Source organism: Pocillopora damicornis, chromosome 6, assembly GCF_964200805.1.
Source record: "Pocillopora damicornis chromosome 6, jaPocDami1.2, whole genome shotgun sequence".
NCBI classification, from domain to species: domain Eukaryota; kingdom Metazoa; phylum Cnidaria; class Anthozoa; order Scleractinia; family Pocilloporidae; genus Pocillopora; species Pocillopora damicornis.
In genome coordinates this window covers 3705201-3729278 of record NC_142675.1, presented here as the reverse complement: position 1 = coordinate 3729278, position 24078 = coordinate 3705201, and the positions used below count along the sequence as shown (strand labels likewise).

The 24078-nt window shown below is 37.4% G+C and overlaps 1 protein-coding gene across 2 annotated transcripts; it reads left to right on the top strand.

The window, feature by feature from the left end:
• The first annotated feature begins 4095 nt into the window (after positions 1–4095).
• On the top strand, positions 4096–22205 carry LOC149043489 (uncharacterized). 2 transcript variants are annotated; one of them, XM_089210222.1, is made up of 6 exons: positions 4096–4258; positions 12008–12726; positions 13010–13666; positions 14742–14930; positions 16709–16819; positions 17864–22205. In XM_089210222.1, the coding sequence occupies exons 2-6, from the start codon at positions 12021–12023 to the stop codon at positions 21979–21981; spliced, it is 5781 nt and encodes a 1926-aa protein (XP_089066348.1). In that variant the 5' UTR covers positions 4096–4258; positions 12008–12020; the 3' UTR covers positions 21982–22205. The 2 variants fall into 2 exon arrangements, with proteins under 2 accessions (XP_089066348.1, XP_089066349.1); XM_089210223.1 differs by lacking the exon at positions 16709–16819.
• Positions 22206–24078: the final 1873 nt, after the last annotated feature.

Genomic DNA, 24078 nt, shown 5'->3' with positions numbered 1-24078 from the left:
GTTTGGCGTTTTACAAAAACGGTGAACTTAATACTGAGTAAGTTTGCAATAACGTAAGAGAGCTTTTGATACTATTCCTTTACGAGACCTGCCTCCGTTAAAGGCTCCCTCTCCCCCTTCACTAGCTTGCTCACATTCACACGAGCACCTACAAAGCAACAGACAGAGGAAGCCACTGTCCGTTTTTCGAAACCGGTTTTGCTATCTTTAACAGTTCTTCTAAGAACCTCATAGCCACTATCGGAGACAGAAAAGTCATTGCTATACTCGCTAAAATAAGAGACAGCCAAACGCCGCTGATCTTGCCAATTAAATCTCCCCAGAAAAACAGTCAGCCTCCAAACGTTCCACTGTGAAGGCACGCACTAAACGAGCCAGTGCAGAATTAAACGACGACTTGCTTTCGTCAAAACTAGCTTCCAAAAAGTACTAAGAGTTACATGATTAGATAATGTATACGAGTAACACCGCTCTTCTAACATGAGGGTTCGATCCCTTGGGGTGGGGGGTAGTGATTTGTGGTGTGTGAAAGGTGTTAAAAACGGCTATTATATGATACAGAACTTAGCAACCTACTTCTTTATCATAAATTGTAGAATTACTTTATGACAAAAAGAACCTAGAGTAATTCTAAGTCGCACGGTTACTGATCAAAATTGAAATCTGAAATCTTCAACTCCGATGTATTGCTCCTCATTTGGTCCCAAAAATTCCCTTTTGATCACCAGGACACATTATGTTACAGCTTCAGGTACTAAAGTTTTTGTGGATTCCTTTTTTATATCCTGGTATTCAATGTAGTAATTGTGATTTTACCGTAGCTTGAACTGTCCTTGTTTTCTGTTCCACAAAACTATCCTAAACGGATGCACTATTTCAGTCCGAGCGAAATTCAAAATGAAAATACGGCCGAAAACATTTTAAAAAAATAAATACTTAGATTTATTCAAAGCGCGCAAATTTTATTACCTAGTACGGCTGAAGGAAGTGGGGTATGGGAAAATAAGGACCAAGTAAGTAGCAATCAGAACGCTCCGATTTACCTCTGGACTATCTCGCCATATGATATTCCAGTACAGTGGTACCCCTAAGCTTCACTAAGCTTGTTCGGCCAAAATGGCTGGAAGTTGGCCGAGTTCTTTTTTTGCGTTTTTACGGACTGGAACGAAGTCTTGATCTAGAAAAATGCAAAAAAAAAATTAGTTTAATATCTAGCCATCTCGACCGAACAAGCTGGATATATAAAGGATTTGTTATATAGCAAAAAGGTTTCGCTTTCTTGAGAATCGAGAATGACTTGTTTAATTCAAGAGCCGGGAGAAAAGCCAACTGCGTTTGTAATACAGTATAATGCCCACGAGAGTTGCCTATGTTTTCTTTACAATTAAGTGTAATCAACAGAGTTGATAACGTAAATTGGCCACCGCAGAGAGTTTAAAGGCTGACGTTTCGAGCGTTCGCTCTTCGTCAGAGCGATGACGTGGGGCGAATGCTCGCAGCCGGCGATAAGATAAATGTCAATATATATATATTCTTCAGTTCTTTTTGAACAGATAAGCTGCTTAACTTGAGATATTCATTAACTGTGCGAGAATTTTGAAGAGCAAAAAAAGTTTGGAAGCCAGTCTAGTTATGTAGGTATGAATACTCCTGATAGAACTGAAAAGGCTGGAGAAAATGGAGGTAAAGAGGTGTTTATGGAATTTGTACATAAAATCTGATAAAATAAATCTGACAAGATGAAAAGATTTCATGGTTTTTAAGGATTTAAAGAAAGGGCTAATATGTTCTAAGAATGAGGAGAAAGTAATAATACGAATTACACATTTCTGAAAAAGAAATACGGGATGGAGATTGAACTCATAAGAATTACCCCACGATATTGAAGAAAAAAATAAAAGAGAGTGTACAGGAGCGTAGTATAAATCGACGATGGTATCGATATTCACATAATATCTCTTTTGAAAGATTAATCAAATAGAATCATTCTACGGACTCTTCACCTTTAAACTTTTCCTCATAAAAATTAAAACATGTGTACTGATTCCACCGAAAGGACTTGATACTTCAAGTTCAAATTTTCCCACCCCACCCAAGCAAGGTTCAAATTCCCCCTCTTCCGGTAAGGCCCCTTTTGGAAAATTCCCTTGAGTTGCCCGGGGAGGATGTTGAAGCTTCGATCGGTGTACGAGTCCAAGCGTCTACAATAATAAGCGAAAGCTCTAAATATAAAACTTTTTATTTATTTACTATGACTTTTAATACGAATAGTAAGGAATTTGCTAATAAAGAATCCCTCCCTAGCATGTTTTCTTAACGTGTAAAGTAGACAAAAACGTACATTTCCTATTCAACAAGCAAATTAAATTATGTTATATATTGGAATATTGGAATATTAAAGAACTGAAAGAGACTAGAAACTCGTTTCTAGTCTTCCTTGGTTAACTTTCAAGCCGAAAGGATTTTTTGCTCATTTGACAACTGTCTTCAACATGGCTGAGTTGCAGATTGGATGCGGTTGATCTCTACTTCGAGAGACTTATTTGACGTTTCTAAGCAGACGATTCACGCCAAGGTAAAGTAATTGATTTACCATATAATTTTCAGGTCTATTCCTGAAACTACCCGCGAGGAAATTGTGTCTTTAGAGCCAAATTGTTAAACCTCGTGGCTTAGTTCTTAGGTCAGCTCTTCCCGTTTGTTGGAAACAGATTCATATTTTCGAATCCATTTGGAATTGTAACACTTGATATGTCTATATTCGCCAGTTTTTGAGGTTGACCCCGTTATTTATTTCCATACTGCTGAATTTGGCTGGATTTTCTTGGTTGGATATTAGCATGTTAGAGTAAATATTTTCTCAGTTTCCTAAAAAGTTTTCCTAAAACTTGAGACGCCGTACGGGAAACATCATGTGCTCATCATCGGACAAATATCCGGAAAGTTTTCAGGCTTTGATGGGCAACGAAAGACTAACGAGCAACTGACTTTGGATGCCAGAATCGATGGAAAATTTATTGTATTCAGAACATAGCAATCAAAACATGAAACAGTTTGGATTTCGATCCTCAAATAACACAGTCAGTATAGTTTTATAGCACTCTAAACTCCCCAAATAGCATATTCTCCCCTTAAGAACCAAAATTCTTATCAGAATAATCATTTCAATGGTGATTCTTTCAAGGAGAATGGAGGTTCTTGAAACAAGATTGAATAGAAGAGAGAATTCTTGTGGTAAGAATGCATTACATCTGAATATCTTGAAAAGAACCTTTATTTCAAAAACTCTTGTCCCAAGAAGCGGGAATTCTTTTCTCAAGAACGAGAATTCTTTTCAGCAGGCAATGAAGCAGAGAGTTCTTCTGGAAAGAATGTTTAATTGCAAATCTCATGGACAGAATTGCAATTTCAGAAACTCTTGCTACAAGAATCGGGAATTCTTTTCTCAAGAACGAGACTTCTTTTTAGTAGGTAATGAAGCAGAGAGTTCTTCTTGGAAGAATATTTAATGGGAAATCTTACGAACAGAATTGCAATTTCAGAAACTCTTGCCACAAGAATCCGGAATTCTTTTTCTCGAGAACGAGGATTCTTTCAAGCAGGCAAAGAAGTAGAAGGTTCTTCTGGAAAGAATGTTTAATTGCAGATCTTGTGAAAAGAATTGCAATTTCAGAATTCATTAGATAAGAGGCAGAATCTCTTATAACCAAAATTTTATTAAGTTAACCTCTATTGCTGGTAACTTTGATAATTATAGACCAAATTATCTGATGAAGTCTGATAAAGCTTTGCTACTATACAGCGGTGGAGTAGGTACAAGAACGATTCCCCGGGAAAACGAAATATGATGTCTTAGCCACGATAATTTAGATTAAATTTTCGTGTGAACATTCTCAACACCAAAATTAATAACTATAGAAGCGAAAGACTTATCTGGAGGTTTGAGCAGTTCAAAAATAATCCTTAAATTTTTATTATTGGAGTCTGTTGTGATAGCAGACAAGAGAAATGCGCAGTGCTAAACGCTTGGTAACCGCCCTATATCCGATTTCGGTTGCGCGGGCTCAATAAACGTTTCTAACGGCTTTCAAAAAAGTGCGCTGAAAATAAGTTGTCGTTGCCTTGTTTTGATCTCATGTGAGGAAAGAGATTTGTGCCGCCAATACTGCTTTCCGCTCCAAGGTTAACTTGAATGATAGGAGGGCATTCAAATCTGGGTTCATAGAGAGTGATTCAGTAGGAATATTCGGAGTGTCAGGTGGGTTTTTGTTATAATAATTCAGCGATGACCGATGGACGGAATCTCGTATCAATAAGATGAGGTCCAAGAAAGTGAATCCTGCTAGATTGGACCTAACCTTCATAAGAAACATGCCGTTAACAAAGCTGTTAGAAGGAAGTGTTCTTGAGGAACTGATTGAACGTTGTTCACATATAATCTACAGATTGCAGCACTGACAAATTTAATTTCAGTTGTAGAGCTCGAGGTTAGGATAAATTGCAATAGTGAATGGGGCTGAATTATGTACTTAAAGGCTTCAATTTGCAACAAAAATGAGTTATTTTTGTATGATTCAAAATTGAGTATTCCCCTTCCACTTTCAATCATATTTGTGAACAGAGAAGTACTAGATTGCTCAGTTAAAGAAGAGGTCTTAGGAAAGGACTAGGGATTGCAATGGTATGCTATTAATTCGTTGATGTACAACAACTGCTTTGATGCAGATTGTAAAAGTAATGAATGGTATAGTGTTTGATAGGGAATAATATATTTAACTAACATACAAAGAATGAGATATGTAGATAAAAATTGAAAGTTGTCAATAACAGGGAATGTTGATAGGTAGTTACTAGAACAAGGAATGATCTAAAATGAGCTAAAATGACCTTGAGTGATTTCTAAAATGTCCTAAAATGACCTAAAATGAATTGAGTTTGCAGATTGGATCACAGACTGGATCACAGATCAGATTGCAGATCATGGATCAGATCATGTAAAATGAAATTAGAAATTTTGCGCAACATGCCAAAATAAAGTCTGTGTAACAAAATAGAGTGTAGGCCCCTCTGGGAGATTTTTTTGCCCAAAAATCCTGTATAGTCACTTTCACAGCTGTGTCGAGGAGTGTTGTGTAGTGCCACCATGGATGAAGGCAAGCTGGAGGCATGTATCATTTCATCAGTCAGTTAAGAAAAACACGAGACAATCCAAAGTTGCTTCTTAAGGACCTTGAGCTTCTTCCATCACTGGTGCAATGACCTAAGTGCTCCACATTGCAAGGTCAAAGTCTTGGGTACTATTCAAGGTGCATGACCTCCTACAGATCCTTACAATATTCAACTAACAAGAAGTTATTTTAGCAACATTTGCTTTGTCACGCATCCCTCTCAATAACATTTGCATTTCATGGCTGTTTGAGATCAGTGAAGATGCTTAATTACCACTCAGATTGAAGACATACCTGAAAAATTTGGAAATCCCAATTGAATTTTTGATGGAAACCAAAATGCTAAACACGTAATATCTGCAAATGGAAATGAATGATCTGATCCAGGTTTCTTCTCTTCAGAATGATAATTCTCCTCTGGGGATGAAGAATCTGAAATGGTAAATTCTTCACTGAAGAGGCATGAATCTTTCAGAAAGATTTAAATTCTGCTGCAAAGAATTGAAGTGAAGAGCAATTTAGAGTGTAGTTCCTGTGAGATTAAATTTGTTTATATTGTTATTGATCTTCCTTTGATAGCGCGTAAGTTTAATGTGTATTCTGTACATATGAAAGCTAATTACACTGCCTCACAACAGATGATATTTGTTACTGCTAACTTCAACTTGCATACTTAGAGCTTTGAGAATTTCAGCATGAATGTTGTGTACAAACAATGTTTTATTAAGGAGATAACTTTCCTGGAATCAGCCAAGAAACTAAACATTGATGTTTTTTCCATTTCCTCAATGGAAACGGCAGGGATTGAATCTTTGTTGTCAGTAAATACACCTACAGTCTTTGAAATGGAGTATGTGTAGACCAAGGAAGAAACCTTTGTAACACTTTTGCAATGCACCATGCTGCATTGCTTGCTAAAAAAAAATGATTGTTTTAAGTTTATTATCAAAGGGGATATTTACCATCAAATGAGCAATTGTATTAAGAGCTGAATTCTGATTGTCTTTGGTCTATTGTCTGATTGCCTATTTTTTGCAAGGCAAAAATTTTGTAATTTCTAATTTTTGGTGGCAATCGCATCAAACTATTATCCTTTGACTGAAAGTTCATTAATTGACATATTTGTAAATTACAAACCTAATCTCTCTCTATTTAATCAAATAGAAAAATGATTGCTTATATTACTGGGTAAGATTGGATCGTCATCAAATGATCATCTTTGCAGCTCTTGGGTTTTTAAGGAATTTTGCATTTCTTTCTCAGCAAAACAACATATTGTTTTTTTTATATTGTGGGTATTTTATCAGCATCTATCTACACAGCTAGTATCAACTTTTAGACGTAGAAGGCGAAGCTCAAATAGAGCTCGCTTTCAGAGTCATGGTTTTGAGATTGGGATAAACTATACTAGCAGACCACAGTGCATTTTCCTGTTTAAATTTTATCTAGACATGTTTTGCATCCATTGACAGCTAAATGGTTAAAAACAAAACAAGATTGTTTGGTTAGCCAAAATTTGGAAGCCTCCAAGGAAGGAAAATGACTCTTGAAGATTGGAAAAATTTTTGTGATTTGCAAAAGTTTGGCAGGTTTTTAAAACTGGGGATTGCACTTATTTTACACTACTTGTTGTCAGATTTTTTGCTTAAACAAACCTAAAAGGCTCTGGTGTGACCCGGACCTATATTTAATAAGAAAGGAGTGTGATCTTAGGAAAGCACCATGTTTTTTTTGGTCAGTGATGAACATTGCCATTTACTAACAACAGTGGGAGATATATTGTTGCCTATGGTCAGTGTAGTGGACTTTGAGTCCAGAGGTCTGGGTTCAAGACCTGGCTGAGTCAATGTGTTTTGTTCTTAGGCAAGACACTCTACTCTTCCCATGCCTCTCTCCACCCAGGAGTATAAATGGGTACTGGTGAATTGTTAGGGAAGCCTGATGAAATGCTGGTGGGGGGAGGGAAACCTTGTGATGGACTGGCATCCCATCCAGGGGGGAGTTGTAATTATCCTAGTTGCTTTTTGCTAAGAAAACAGGGACCAGTTCCTGCTAGGGGGGGGGGGGGGGGGGCACCACTAGGCTTAAGTACAGACTTTTTTTTGCTACCAACAACAGTACCTCTGATCTCACTGGGTACTTCAAAACTTTTCTGAAATTTTGTGGGATGTTAGAGGCAAACCTTGTGGGGAAAAACCTGGAAACTTGTTTTCATCATGGCCATGGTAATTTATTTAGAACAGTAAATAAAAACCAAAAATGCTTGGAATTAAGTATTGTAAACTAGTAAATATGTGATTGACATGTATAAAAGGCTCAGAACCAGAGGGGACACCTTTTTGTTATTTTGACAAGCAAAAGCTGTTTGATTAGCTTGATTACTCAAAAGAAGTTTTTGGGTTAGAAATAAACTATAATGGATAAAAAGATTGTAATTAAAATGAACATTAGCATGTTTTTTTATATGGAAAATCTAAACAGATGTGATGAGTCTTCAGCAGAACAGTGCATTTTCTTGAGAGTGGTACATTACTGTGTTGGTTTAACAGAATTGTGTGTGTTCCCCCTACTCCATTTGACTTTTAACCTTTAACACCCTAAGACATTGGTATTCATATTCTCCACACTGTTCTCTTTACATTTCCTATGGAACTGACAAGGAGAATTTGTCAAAGAAGTATATTTGATAGTGAAACAAATAGAAGAGTCAGTTTAGAACATAGGAGCTACATTAATTATTTTATAAGTGTTTAATTGATGAAAATCTTTCTTGGAAAAACTACATTGACTGTGTTATTGCTGAATTAAGAAAGACTATACAAATGATTGCTCAGGTGAGGTATGTTGTTCCATCATCTGTCCTTGTAAATATCTATAAATCCTTAATTTTACCTAATATAGCTATTGACTCACTGCTTGAGGCAAAGCATCTAAAAAATATATTGTAAACAAAATTGGTCTCCAAAAGTGAGTATTGTGTTTAATTTACTTTCCTGGCAGAAAAGAACATGCTATTCCTTGATTTATAAATGCAAAAATTCTACCTATTACCTTCTTACATTAAGAAGCTGTAAGTAAATTAATGCTTGATGTTCATAACAACAGAGCACCATCTAACATCATGAAAATTTTTGTGAGAACATTAAACAATTATACCAATACTTGCTCTTCAACATCACAACTCTTTAGGATTAAATACCTTAGGTGTCAAAATCTGGAATGAGATGCCTAATGAATAGAAAAATTTGTCAAAGAAATCCTTCAAAAAGAAACAAAAAAGTTTGTCTCAATATTCTAGGGACTGAAAATTCTTCTATCGAGCCTGGTGAGATAATGGTTAAATTCAAACACTGCGAAATTGAAACAAATTAAACTTGCAGTTGTACAATATCTTTAGTGCACTTAGATACTCAACAACTTTTTATCTTTTACAATGAATGTCTTTCATTTTCCTTTTTCTTTTCTTGTGAATCTTTTAATCTTTTTTATGTAATATTTTCTTATTTACTGTCAACAGAATCTGCTAAAAATGTTCAAAATTTCATTTTTTCTCTTAAGTTAGAAAAACTAGTTTAACCACTAAAGAGCTTAATTTGCCAAACAAAAATCTAAGAAAGGAGGCAAGATATGGCTGAAAGAATGTTTTAGGAAACCTGTCCTGTAGAACTAAAGGTGTCATAAATGCAAAGGCCTCCAGCAGAGTGTTGATGTTTTCTGCAGGCTTTCATCCAGGATCTTAATTTGCATATACTGTTTACATCACATGTTGCACTGCATATTCACTGGGAATCTCTAGCACATTTTGCAAAATGTTGAATAATTAAGGAGGCTTCATCAAACAGCCTAGAACATTCAACTAAAAGTTGGTAGAGAGAGCCCAAGCCAAAGAAATTGAAGTTAAGTTGTTCATTTTCCGTGGCCCCAGCTTTCTTGATGATGTTTGAATTATGTTTAATTTACATTTAATCCTTTTCATGAAATGACCTTTCAAGTTTTAAAGGAGCTCTTTGTCAGGAGGCTCGCCAGGGGCTTTCATGTTTTGTTTCATTGGTCAGCAGCATGACCACATTGACACACGCAATATTTCCCATTGTCCAACTTCACAATAGATTTTCTCAGGAGCTAATAAGAATATGGAAATTGCCTCAGACACCTTGTTAGCCTGGAAGGCAGCCTATTTTGTTAACAGCAATCTTAAGTAAAACATTGCCCTGCCTGGATTAGCATCTGCCAGCTGCAAGTTAAAGGAATATTTTGTATATTGAATATGAGAAAATAGATAAAGTGTGACAGGAGAAATTCAGGAATGTTTTAACTTTTTGATGCTCTCCTTTATTCTTGTGACCCATTACTTTTTATTCAAGGGTGATACTGTAAGGAGAAATTAGAAGCCAATCACAGCCTGTAATCTGCTGAGTAATGCTGTCCAGTTTGTTTTGAGGTCTGGGGTAATGTGGAGGCCGGGAATTCAGTAAAGCAAACACCATCAATGTTGTGTTTAAGTGCTTACATGTGCCTACCGGTAACCAGTCAACTCGCCGACGGACCAACTCGCCGACGCCAACTCGCCGACGTATAAAATCGAGTAGAGACGTCGGCGAGTTAGTCGTCAATCCAATACAACTTATTAGAAGTTAAACATACAGAGAAGTAAACGATATTTAGTAAAAAAAACACTGGCGAACATTGGTGAACATCAAACAGAAGCTTAAACATCGGTGAACATTGGTGAACATCACCAATGACTATAACGAACGAGTTATTGTGCGACAACAACACCGTAAAGACTCATCTTGTCAATCGCTCAGATTTTTTAACGAAAACTTGGCTTTCTAGACGAGATCTTTAGTAAAATGCAATTATTTTTATTTGCAACAAAGTTTATAAGGATCTTAAGGCGAATAAAGCGAAGTAAACCTCACCAAGACTCTAACAGCTTCAGACGCGAACGAGTTATTGTGTGACAACAACACCGTTAAGACTCAGCATGTCAATCGCTCAGTTTTTTTAACGAAAACTTGGCTTTCTAGACAAGATCTTTAGTAAAAAGCATTTCTTTTTATTAGGCAATTAAAGATCTTGTCTAGAAAGCCAAGTTTTCGTTAAAAAAAACTGAGCGATTGACATGATGAATCTTTACGGTGTTGTTGTAACACAATAACTCGTTCGCGTCTGAAGCTGTTAGAGTCGTTGGTGAGGTTTACTTCGCTTTATTCGCCTTAAGATCCTTATAAACTTTGTTGCAAATAAAAAGAAATGCTTTTTACTAGAGATCTTGTCTAGAAAGCCAAGTTTTCGTTAAAAAAAAACTGAGCGATTGACACGATGAGTCTTTACGGTGTTGTTGTCACACAATAACTCGTTCGCGTCTGAAGCTGTTAGAGTCGTTGGTGAGGTTTACTTCGCTTTATTCGCCTTAAGATCCTTATAAACTTTGTTGCAAATAAAAAGAAATACTTTTTACCAAAGATCTTGTCTAGAAAGCCAAGTTTTCGTTAAAAAATCTGACCGATTGTCATGATGAGTCTTTACAGTGTTGTTGTCATACAATAACTCGTTCGTGTTTGAAGCTGTTAGAGTCATTGGTGATGTTTACTTTACTTTATTCGCCTTGAGATCCTTATAAACTTCGTTGCAAATAAAAAGAATTGCTTTTTACTAAAGATCTTGACTAGAAAGCCAAGTTTCCTTTAAAATCTGACCGATTGTCATGATGAGTCTTTACGGTGTTGTTGTCACACAATAACTCGTTCGCGTCTGAAGCTGTTAGAGTCGTTGGTGAGGTTTACTTCGCTTTATTCGCCTTAAGATCCTTATAAACTTTGTTGCAAATAAAAAGAAATGCTTTTTACTAAAGATCTCGTCTAGAAAGCCACGTTTTCGTTAAAAAATCTGAGCGATTGACATGATGAGTCTTTACGGTGTTGTTGTCGCACAATATAATAAGTCTTAAGCTGTTATAGTCATTGGTGATGTTCACCAATGTTCACCGATGTTTAAGCTTCTGTTTGATGTTCACCAATGTCCAATGTTTTTTTACTAACTATCGTTTAATTTTCTGTATGTTTAGCTTCTAATAAGTTGTATTGGATTGACGACCAACTCGCCGACGTCTCTACTCGATTTTATACGTCGGCGAGTTGGTGTCGGCGAGTTGGTCCGTCGGCGAGTTGACCGTAAACCTGCCTACCAAAACAAAAAATGTGAAAAGTTTAAATTTGTTATTTCTATTATCTTTACTTAATAAGCTTTACTGTGATGTATTTTTTCTGAAGTTTCTGTTGCAATCTTATCACATGTTTAATATAGCCCATGAAAGTTTTCTGTGTACCATTTGACTTCATCTTTGATTAAACTAGCCATGATCTCTGATAGTAGTATGATTAGGATGATTTTTCTGGAAGGCACCTGATTTCGTTGACAGTAACCCTATTATTTTGTAAATAAAAAATTTCCCTGCCTGGATTAGCATCTGCTATCTACAAGTCAAAGGAATATCTTGTACTATATATATTGAATATGAGAAAATAGATAAAGTGTGATGTGAAAATCAGAAACTTTTTAAATTTTTGATGATCTCCTTTATTCTTGTGACTCATACATTTGATTCAAGGTTGATACTGTAAGGAGAAATTAGAAGCCAATCACAGCTCTTAGAGGTTAAAGGGTTAAAATGGAAGATGCATCAAACTTATTTTATTGATCTGTTGTGCGATATTTAGCTCATTTTTGGAGTGTTGTAATATTATGGTGTTGCAAAGTTAGAACAAAGCAATGATTTTTGTGTGTGCTCTATAAATGTCGCCTTCCATGTGTTAATTACAAGCATTTCTTTACAGAGGACTTGATTTCATGGCTTCTGCCACCCCATCACATCCTTCTACCAAAGAGACCTCTAATTATGCACGGCTCTGTCGTCTTCTTGTTGATGTTGGATCATGTGTGCTGAGGGAGATCTTTGACAGGATATTTCCACCAGGAAATCTTCACACAGTTCTGACTGATCCAAAAAATCATGCAAAATTGCAAACACTGCGAAAGAAAAGAGTCCTGAGTAACTCCCAGTGGCACAAACTGTATCCTGCTTACAAATCTTCAGTTTGCTCAAGGGACTTTGACACCTCCCTACTAGTATTTCTTCTGAGGAATATCTGGGGTCTGACTCTCCCTGCCTCCAGCTGGAATAACCTTCCTCCAGGATCAGACACCTCTACAGCAGCTGACATCACTCGCATCAAGTTTTTCAGGGACAGAGTTTTCAGTCATGCTGCTAATGCTTCAGTTGATGATCCAACTTTTAGTTTGTACTGGAACAGCATTAAAGACATCTTTCTGCATATTGGAGGGACCAGCTATGAGGAAGTAATAGATGATCCTACACTCCATTGTATGGATGCTGATCTTGAAGAATACTACCAAGAGCTTTTGAGAGAGTGGTTGAAAGATGATGACTGCGTCACTGTCAAATCGCATGAAGACAAAATTGTGAAAAAGGCCAGGAAAGGAGGGAACATGGAGGATTCCTTTGACATTTCTGAACAAAATTCATGGGAGAGGGGTGTGTGTAATTTTTTGTTTAACCTGAGTTTTAAACTAACTTTGTAGAGTCAATAATGTAAGTCATACTAGATCATTTTATGAAATGAATTTCCCACAGATTTTGTTTTAAAAGTAACAATTATGCAAAATGAAGTTGTAAATCTATATTCCCTTGATATGTCATCTGTAACCATAATTTGCTCTTTTTTCTTTATGTGTATAATCTTCTGATTTCATTTAGGTAAGCTGATTAATTGTCACATGCAAATAGTTAAAAAAAAAACTACTATCTTCTTTTTCAGAGACAGTAATAAAGGTAGTGAAAAATGGATCAGCACAGACTGGCAATAGCAGCCCACCAGAGCTCAGTATCAAACTTCTAAAGTTAAGTGATCTTCCAACTATCATAAATCCTTGGAAAACTGTTGAACTGCCAGTTGATATTCTTTTATTAACAGTGGAGGACTGTGAGTTCTTAAGCTGCTTTGCCTACCTGAAGGAACCCTTTAAGAGTTATCACATCAGTACTGGCTATGTGTACTTTGGGTGCATGGGTGATGATCAAGGAAAGAAGACAAAAATTGCTTTGATGAGGTGCTCCAAAGGTCCTGATGTTCCTGGGGGTTCCTTGTCTGTTTCAAAAGATGCCATCTTACTACTGAGACCCAAGGCCATTTTTTCTGTTGGTGCCTGCAGTGGTTTGAACAGGAAAATGGTCAAGTTTGGAGATGTGGTTGTTTCAGCAAAGCTGATAACAGCTGCACACAAAACTCCCCCCAGCAGAGATATTGGTAACCTGATCAAACATGTGGCTGATGGGTGGAAGGCACCTTTACAAAATGCTGATGAATATAATGCCAAAGTGCACTGTGATGGAGTGGTTCTGAGTATCTCAGAGGCAAACAGAGATATGATTAGGAAACATCCTGAAGCAATTGCAGTTGAAATGGAAGGTGGAGGTGAGAATCATAATAATACAAATAATTGATGAGCCAAGCACTTTTGCACATGTAGCAAATGTTTTGAAAAACATTGCTCTGGTATTGTCTCTGCTGGTCCAAGCATACACCATATAACATGCCAAATTTGCAGGAATTGTGTATCTTGTATTTAAAGTGATTTGATGTTTGGCTGGGTGAGAAGATTATTTCACAGGTGAAGGTGACTGAGACTTCTTCTGGATAACTAGATTGAATTTGCTCCATTAGGATGTCATGAATTATTTTAAATTTGTCACATGAAAAATGTAGAAAGTATGTTGTTAAATAGTTTGAGAGTTGAGGAATAGTATCACAGTCCCTGTTAACCCTGAAACTCCCATGAGTGACCAAGATAGAATTTCTCCTTACAGTTTCAATATGATATTAAGCAGACAAGTAATGGGAAAAGAAAAAAGTGTGAATTAGGGGATTATTGGTTGATCCAAAACTAAATTCTCCTAACTAACATCATAGGAATTTTATGACATACATTAACCTTTTAACTCTTAGAAGTGATTAACATGTAACTTCTCCCTATAATATCCATACGTTATCCAGCAAACAGGTAGTGAGAATACTGAAACTCGACAGGTAAAAGATAAAATTACCTTGATAAAACATCCAATTTTTTTGTAACCAATTTACAAGGAAATGTGTAGCAGCTAGAAGGGAGAATTAACAATCAGATCTTGGGAGTTAAAGTGTTAAAGAGGATCATTAAAGAGATCTTAGGAGTGAAAGGGTTAACTCTAACTGACAAAACTTTGTCTTTTGAAAAATATTGAAAGTTACTTTATATGAAACAAGATGAAGCCTGAAGAATAGTTTTACAGTCTCAGTGTACAATTTTTTTTTATTACTGGTTGAAAAAAATTAGGTTTCTGTTCCAACTAATGTCTTTCTGCAATGTGCATGTTTACAACAGCAAGAGTGCAGCTAGAGTGTGACTCTTTGTGAGCTTTGATTGAACAATTACATGTATTTTAAAAATGCGAAGAAAATAAGCTTAAGATGTAGTTAACAGACATTACTGTTTATTTGTTTTGCTTTTTAGGAGTGTATGCAGCAGCCCATGATTTTAAGACAGAATGGGTGGTAGTCAAGGGCATCAAAGACTTTGTAGATGAAACACACTCTTCAAGTAAGAAATGGAATGAAATTGCCTGTGTGATGGCAGCTTCTGTTGTGGCCAACATTTTGAATGATCCAGTCATATTCCAAGATTGGCCTCATTTTAATGCAGGTATTGCTTCCTGTCTCAATCTTCTCTTTTTACAAGGATAGGTCTGACTTAGATCTAAGTTCCCTCAGCATATTTTTGTATGAATTATAAATCAACATGATTTAATCAGTAATAGTTGACAAAGAGGAAATTAAGTTACCCTTATTTTGAGTTTACATACCAGTAAGTGGCTAAAGGTGATGGGAGAAAACACTTGTGGTTAAATTGAGTGATGTAATGATGAATAACAATTCACTCCATGAGCCTGGTGAACTGGCCTGTTTTCTATACTTAACTTGGTTTATGTAACACCACCAAAATATGGAAAATTCAGAGGCTAATGACATCTGCCAAAGTGATTTGAAGTGATTTGATATATGTTCCTGGGCCAATAAGAAACAAATCAAATTGTTTTAAACTAAAAAAATTGATTAATCCAGTACTACATATGTGACTGTATTTTGATGGTGAAACTATTGGAATGGAAAGGGAGGTGATAAATACCAGCACATATGTTTATGGTTCTGTTTTTTGTTGTTGTTGTTGTTTTTTTTTAACCCTTTATGGAACCTGACATGTTAGTAGATTGAGACAAATAAATCAGATTGTAGGTAAATTTCTTAAGATCTAATGTCAGCATGCATCAAACAAACAGCGGCAAGTCACCCAAATTTGTTTCCCCTCCTTTTGTCCTTTGAATTTCTCTGTCACGCTTGTCACGCACTGATATAATAAGTTAGAGAAGATAAATAAACTGAAACTCAAATCTGGCTGGAACGTGGTAGAGCATGATTAACGTGATCATCGAAACAGCTAATAAAGTCATAAATAAACAATGTAAGAGTGTTATGTTAGACTTTTTACAAATTGTAGTGATTTACGCCAATTAACGGTGGCGACAAGTAGGCGCACCATGTACATTTCATAGTCGCTATAAAGTAAATTTTGCCGGACTTTGAGTTCGTCTCAAGATAGAACAACACAAATACACAAGGAAATTTTTACAGTAACTTTATAACCATCCTTTGGTCTTTTAAAAGCTTGAAGCTCAGTAGATTGTGTCATATCAGTCATTGTTAAAACTTTCTTTGTTTTGATGCTGCTTTTCGACATACAGGAAGGAAAAGTATGTCGGACAAAAATATTCACCAAAAAATAAATATTTCTTTGGCAGCTTCAATAACGATAGGGGATTAAGTCTAGATGATAAAGCAAAGGCTTATGTTCACAGAAATACCGTAGGTCTAGTACATTCATTACATGAGGTCACATAAGGTCGAAAAATGAGGTCGCTCACCTCATGTGAAAAATTAAGAATTAAACCCAAATGTCCACACTGTGTTTTCATCGGCAGTATCTTTGTCTGTTCGTGGGTACTCGTGTACAACTGCTGGAGTGCACTTTTGTGATTTCTAAGCGTCTTATTGAGTTTGATCTGTTCAGGATCGAGTAGATATTGACATAGGTATCATTGTTTATCTGCACGTTTATGTGAATTTGTGATGTAAATTTGCTTATGAAATTGCGCTTATCTTTCTTACTAATGCAGATTCGCTACGTGACCTCAGAGACACAACTGAGAAGATAGAGATCGAAATGAAGGAGGTTAACTCAATATTTATCTCCCGAGTTTCACTATCAGAAACCGCTATAGCCGAGCCATATGTTTTTTTCGAATATTGTATAAAATTTAAAAAAACAACAACAACAGAGGAAGGGAAAAGGATCTATTTAGTTAACTTTTAATGAATAAAGTGACTCTCACTCGGACTAAAAGTTCCAATGTTATTCCACGAAAGGGTCTGTTGAGAAAATGATAGGCGAAATGGTAAAGATGGACAGCGAACTGAAAGAAGTGAAGGAAAAGCTGTGTACTTTGACAGCCTCAGTGGGAGAAAGCAAGGATGAAGGTGAGTTGAATTATACAATAAAAGTTATCCTGCTTAACCGCAAATTTCGCCGTAGTCAACATGGCCTGTATGTGAGAGAGGGAGAGATCATCCTATGTTAAAGAGATTCAGTTTTTCAATTTAGACAATCTCTGGAATAATCTCTACAGTGTGCTTTCATTCCCTCCAATTGTTCAAACTTTCACCCGTAATTAGCCTGGAAAACTTTATATTTTGATTAGAGTGGAGAACGAAATAAAACGAATTACAGTTTTAACGAAAACATTGGCATTAACATTGGCTCGATGTTAGAAATTAACAGAGCAGGTTCCACTGCATTTACAAGCCAAATAGCTTTTGGTCAGTAAATTGACATGAATCATACATTGATACCTTTTTCATCGTCCAAGTAATTTCTTTGGCAGTGGTGTCGTACTCATTCGCTAATTTAAATTCAATGCCGAATACCTAGTAGCATTAGATGTAATCCGCATATTTCTGAATAAAATAACTAAACCCTTCCTACGCTCATATTGTGGAGTATTCAATTCTACATGGGAAAATAGTTGAATGAGGATCGTCTTGAGTAAAATAGGTTCCTAAGGAAAAGACTGTAGGAAAAACCTCCCACTTCATCGCAGGCGAGCCCCCGGTTTTCTGCAGCACTTTTGATGAAACCGCGTGACAAAGAAGGCCCAAAGGCGTTGTTTGGTTTCCATTTATTTGTTCGTAGTCTCGGTAAATCCCGAAAAAGCCTTTCTCAGACTACGGCTCCAATGATATGAATATTTATCTCCCGAGTAATTTATTTTACGACAGAGTTTCACTGTCAGACACCCTTAAAGCCGAACAAACAGAGTAGGTTTACCTGAATTCATAATCTAAATGGCTTTTAATCAGTAAGCATGAATCATACACTAAAAGCTTTTTGCATCGTCCAAGTAATTTCTTTGGCAACGGTATCGTACTCATTCACTTATTTAAATCCAGTGCCGAATACCAGAGAGGCACCACAATTTTTAATGCTGCATTCATTAGATTTCTTACTTATTTTGCTACTGCTAGGTATTTTTGATCCGACTGAGCTTATCAATGGAATTCGCCAGCTTTACAAGACTCGCGAGGGATGGCTCTCACCATTTCCATGGTGTGAAGAGTTTCAGTTTTTTCTAGGAAATATTTTTACACGGCTCAAAGTGGTCAGAAGAAAGAAAACGAGAGGAGAAATCAGTAACGTATTTGTTGACATGTCGTCAATACTAGACCCGTATGAAGAGTGTTCAGCGCCGAGAACAGTGTTGATTGAAGGAGAACCTGGTATGGGAAAAACCACCTATTGTAAAAAGTACGCCTACGACTGGGCCACAAAACAGCAAGAACCTCAGGGCTGCGGCTCAACAGCATTTAAAGTGGTATTGTTACTGAAATGTCGAGATATCCATTCTGACGTTTGGGAAGCTATTGATGATCAGCTTCTGCCCCGAGACATCCATGAAGAAGTCAAACAACAATTCTTTCATTTTATTCGTGAAAATCAGTCCAGCATTTTATTGATATTGGATGGATTGGATGAGTTACCGTCCAGTAAATTGTCGATGTTTTCCGAATTAATTGAAGGAAGAGTGCTCCCCAAATGCCACATAGTTGCAACAGCAAGACACGAAGCTGGAAAAGAGGTGAGAAAATGTTGTGACGTGCTGCTTCAGATCGAAGGATTTACTGAAGAGCATGTGAAAGGATTTGTCACCAAGTACTTTAAAGAAAGGACGGATTTAGCCACCAAGCTCTCGCAACGGATGTCGCGAGATAAAAACCTGAGAGAAATAGCGGCCAATCCTCTAAACACAGCACTTCTTTGCCTTTTATGCGAAGAGTTTGAGGGCACACTCCCCGAAAGCAGAGCTCAACTGTACTTGGATATGGTTGAATGTGTTTTGAGAAGATATAGAAAAAGGAAGGGACTACTAGAAAAGATCGGAGACTTGACAAACCATTACAAACCGCAATTGAATCATCTTGGAAAGGTAGCGTTGAATGGTTTACTTGACGATAAGTTGGATTTTAATGAAAGTGAATTGAGAAACCATGCAAAAGACCTGACTGAATTTGGATTTCTGTCAGTGCAGCCTGGTGGCAGCAAACTGAGACAAACACTGCACTATGCCTTCTTACATAAAAGTTTTCAAGAATTCTTTGCTGCATTCTTCATTTGTTCTCAGATTCAAAGCAAGGAGATGAAACCTGAAGAACTAGTTTCCGATCCAAGGTATTTCGTTGAACTTAAACAAATACTTTTGTTTTCATGTGGAATTTTGGCCATGAAATGCGATGAACAGGTTGTGGCTCTTGTAAAGAGTTTAACAAATGAAGTCAACAAAAATGAAGGCCGTGGTGCAAAAATTGTATTGGAGGCCATCAACGAATGCAAAAGAGAAAAAAGTGATTTTCACTCGCATTTATTGAAGTCGTTTGGAACTGGATTGAATCTGACCAATTTGGATTTCTCTGACAATGGTATTAGTGATGCGAGTGCTACATGTATTGCTGAGGCAATCAAAGTGAACAAGACGCTAACCAATTTGTATTTGTCTTCCAATGGTATTAGTGATGCAGGTGCTACATGTATTGCTGAGGCAATCAAAGTGAACAAGACGCTAACCAATTTGGCTTTGTCTTGGAATCGTATTAGTGCTGCGGGTGCTACATGTATTGCTGAGGCAATCAAAGTGAACAAGACGCTAACCAATTTGGATTTGCGAGATAATGGTATTAGTGCTGCGGGTGCTACATGTATTGCTGATTCAATCAAAGTGAACAAGACGCTAACCAATTTGGATTTGCAAAGCAATGTTATTAGTGATGCGGGTGCTACATGTATTGCTGAGGCAATCAAAGTGAACAGGACGCTAACCAATTTGGATTTGTCTTACAATGATATTAGTGATGCGGGTGCTACATGTATTGCTGAGGCAATCAAAGTGAACAAGACGCTAACCAATTTGGATTTGTCTTACAATGATATTAGTGCTGCGGGTGCTACATATATTGCTGAGGCAATCAAAGTGAACAAGACGCTAACCAATTTGGATTTGCGAGATAATGGTATTAGTGCTGCAGGTGCTACATGTATTGCTGAGGCAATCAAAGTGAACAAGACGCTAACCAATTTGGATTTGTCTATCAATGGTATTAGTGCTGCGGGTGCTACATGTATTGCTGAGGCAATCAAAGTGAACAAGACGCTAACCAATTTGGATTTGTCTCGGAATCGTATTAGTGATGCGGGTGCTACATGTATTGCTGAAGCAATCAAAGTCAACAAGACGCTAACCAATTTGGATTTGCGAGATAATGGTATTAGTGCTGCGGGTGCTACATGTATTGCTGAGGCAATCAAAGTGAACAAGACGCTAACCAATTTGGATATGTCTTACAATGATATCAGTGCTGCGGGTGCTACATGTATTGCTGAGGCAATCAAAGTGAACAAGACGCTAACCAATTTGGATTTGTCTTACAATGATATTAGTGCTGCGGGTGCTACATGTATTGCTGAGGCAATCAAAGTGAACAAGACGCTAACCAATTTGGATTTGCGAGATAATGGTATTAGTGCTGCGGGTGCTACATGTATTGCTGAGGCAATCAAAGTGAATAAGACGCTAACCAATTTGGATTTGTCTGGGAATCGTATTAGTGATGCGGGTGCTACATGTATTGCTGAGGCAATCAAAGTGAACAAGACGCTAACCAATTTGGATTTGTCTTACAATGATATTAGTGATGCGGGTGCTACATGTATTGCTGAGGCAATCAAAGTGAACAAGACGCTAACCAATTTGGATTTGTCTTACAATGATATTAGTGCTGCGGGTGCTACATCTATTGCTGAGGTAATCAAAGTGAACAAGACGCTAACCGATTTGGATTTGCGAGAGAATGGTATTAGTGATGCGGGTGCTACATGTATTGCTGAGGCAATCAAAGTGAACAAGACGCTAACCAATTTGGATTTGTGTCTCAATGGTATTAGTGCTGCGGGTGCTACATGTATTGCTGAGGCAATCAAAGTGAACAAGACGCTAACCAATTTGGATTTGTCTCAGAATTATATTAGTGATGCGGGTGCTACATGTATTGCTGAGGCAATCAAAGTGAACAAGACGCTAACCAATTTGGATTTGCGAGATAATGGTATTAGTGCTGCGGGTGCTACATGTATTGCTGAGGCAATGAAAGTGAACAAGACGCTAACCAATTTGTATTTGTCTGAATGTGGTATTAGTGATGCGGGTGCTACATGTATTGCTGAGGCAATCAAAGTGAACAAGACGCTAACCAATTTGGATTTGCGAAATAATGGTATTAGTGCTGCGGGTGCTACATGTATTGCTGAGGCAATCAAAGTGAACAAGACGCTAACCAATTTGGATTTGCAAAGCAATGTTATTAGTGATGCGGGTGCTACATGTATTGCTGAGGCAATTATAGTGAACAAGACGCTAACCAATTTGGATTTGTCTAACAATGATATTAGTGATGCGGGTGCTACATGTATTGCTGAGGCAATCAAAGTGAACAAGACGCTAACCAATTTGTATTTGTCTTACAATGATATTAGTGCTGCGGGTGCTACATGTATTGCTGAGGCAATCAAAGTGAACAAGACGCTAACCAATTTGGATTTGCGATGTAATGGTATTAGTGCTGCGGGTGCTACATGTATTGCTGAGGCAATCAAAGTGAACAAGACGCTAACCAATTTGGATTTGTCTGTCAATGGTATTAGTGCTGCGGGTGCTACATGTATTGCTGAGGCAATCAAAGTGAACAAGACGCTAACCAATTTGGATTTGTCTGAATGTGGTATTAGTGATGCGGGTGCTACATGTATTGCTGATGCAATCAAAGTGAACAAGACGCTAACCAATTTGGATTTGCGAGATAATGGTATTAGTGCTGCGGGTGCTACATGTATTGCTGAGGCAATGAAAGTGAACAAGACGCTAACCAATTTGTATTTGTCTGAATGTGGTATTAGTGATGCGGGTGCTACATGTATTGCTGAGGCAATCAAAGTGAACAAGATGCTAACCAATTCGGATTTGTCTGAATGTGATATTAGTGATGCGGGTGCTACATGTATTGCTGAGGCAATGAAAGTCAACAAGACGCTAACTTAAACAACTTTGAAGTAAAAGGGCACTGCCTTTAAAGTAGGCAGGTTCCCTTGAAAATTGAGGGCCGAAGGCCCGAACCTCTGGGGGGGTACGGGGGCATGCTCCCCTGGGAAATTTTTTAAAAGATAAGTCTCCCAGAAACGCATTTTCCTGCAATCTGGAAAAGAAATCTTGTTGCAATGATGCATACTTAATCTATTATAATAAAAAAGAATGGTACTCTGGGAGAATTTGTTTATTTCACTGTTGTTGTCGGAGCCTCTTTTTATCCTACAGTTACAAGTTAAAGGCCCATTTTCAACCTTGATGCAACGCCTTTCAACCTTGACGCGACCCAATTTCCTGTAACACGGAATTCCCAGATCACTAAAAACCTTCTAAAATCGTCTTTCTCAAGAGCCACCCTGAACACGCTTGGAGCTCTTCGTACTCTATGAAGAGTCGGCGAAAAGGACAATATTCAAATTTTTTCACTTTTTAGAAGCGCTTGAGGATTCTAAATGAAAACAAAATACTTCCAATAGAAACTGGTATTTTCCAAAGAGAAATATGGAAAAATATCAGACTGCCGGACGTCTAGTTATTTAAAGACCGTGTCCGGTAGTGTCTGGTGAAAATTTTCTTAGTGTCTTCGCACTCTGTGTACAAGGCCAGCGAAACGGACAACGTCGGCATTTTTTCACTTTTTAGAAGCGCTTGAGGATTGTAAATGAAGGTAGAATATTTTCCAATGAAAAATTAGTATATTTCAAAGAGAAATATGGAGTTATTTGAGGACCGTGTCCAGCCGTATCAAGCGCTTGGATGGCTTCTTACTCTGTGCAAAATGCAGACTACGGACCGCAGACCGGGTACAAAATGCAGACTGAGAATTTGTACTGTTTTTTCGTCTGATACGTGATAACATGGCATCTTACAACTTACCGAGCGTCACGCAAGTGCTTTTCCGCGATCATCTTTCGCGATTATTTGCACTATTGTGGAATATTCCTTGCCTGTCTCTAGATCACAATCGTTCTTAATTTTTTTCAAGCCTCGTTTAGTATTCTCATTTTCCGCGCGAGTTGGTTGGCGTGATGTCTTTACAGAATTTACCAACTTACTAAAAGTAGATGTGGATGTAAATGGATGCCACTATTGAATATTTAACCTGCGCAATATTCGAGAAATTCATCTTTTTAACCGATATGTGTTCATTTTGCTGACAAAAATGCGAACCAAGACCAGAACTTTTCTTTCGACTTGATGTATTTTCAACGTTCAGAAGTGTACACATACTGATTTCCCCTTAGTGTCTTATATTGTCATTGGTTTTCATGAGAAACCGGAGAATCATAGGGAAAAGCCAAGCGTTGCCCTCGTGACTGGCCATTTGTTAACTTTTTCGATGGTTTTACCTCTCGTTGGTTTGGTGACTACGCAAATATTAATATGTGAAAATCAGATTAGATGAAGACTTGAAATTCTATTAGGAACGATTGTGGCCGCTTTGTTAAAAATCAAATGCAATGGCCGCTTTGTTTAAAACAAAAGATATCAAGAAACGGGCAAGAAATATTTAATAGATAATTATTGCGGCAGTCAGCGTTATGAGATATATTGCAGCCAACTGAGGGCGTAGTCTGCCTAATGACCTCTTCCCATCCCACCTCCAGCCCACACAAACTTTTTTCCGATCCCCATCACTACGAATGCACAAGTTTTCTTATCACACAACTGCCCAAAAATAAAAGAAAATTTATTCCAAAAGTCTTGAAAGTTCACATAAACCGAATTCATCTGCACCTATATTCAGCAAGTCCAAGAAATCAATTCAAAGCTAAGCCATAACATGAATGAGCTGGCTCCAAGAGCCCTTTGATTTTCATTACTTCAAAGTTTCGAGCGTCTCTCTTTCATTAAAAACCAAGACAAAAAACATTCATAGGCATTGTTTTTTTATTTCTGTTGCGAGCTGCAGAGCCATTCAATGAAATTTGATCACTAAAAGCTTCCTGAACGGGAGGTTTGTAGGGTGGGGGGGGGGGATTGACAATAGGGGGGAGGTGGGGACACAATAGGGGCGAGGTAAACAAAGTTGTTGTGGATAACTCTAAAATG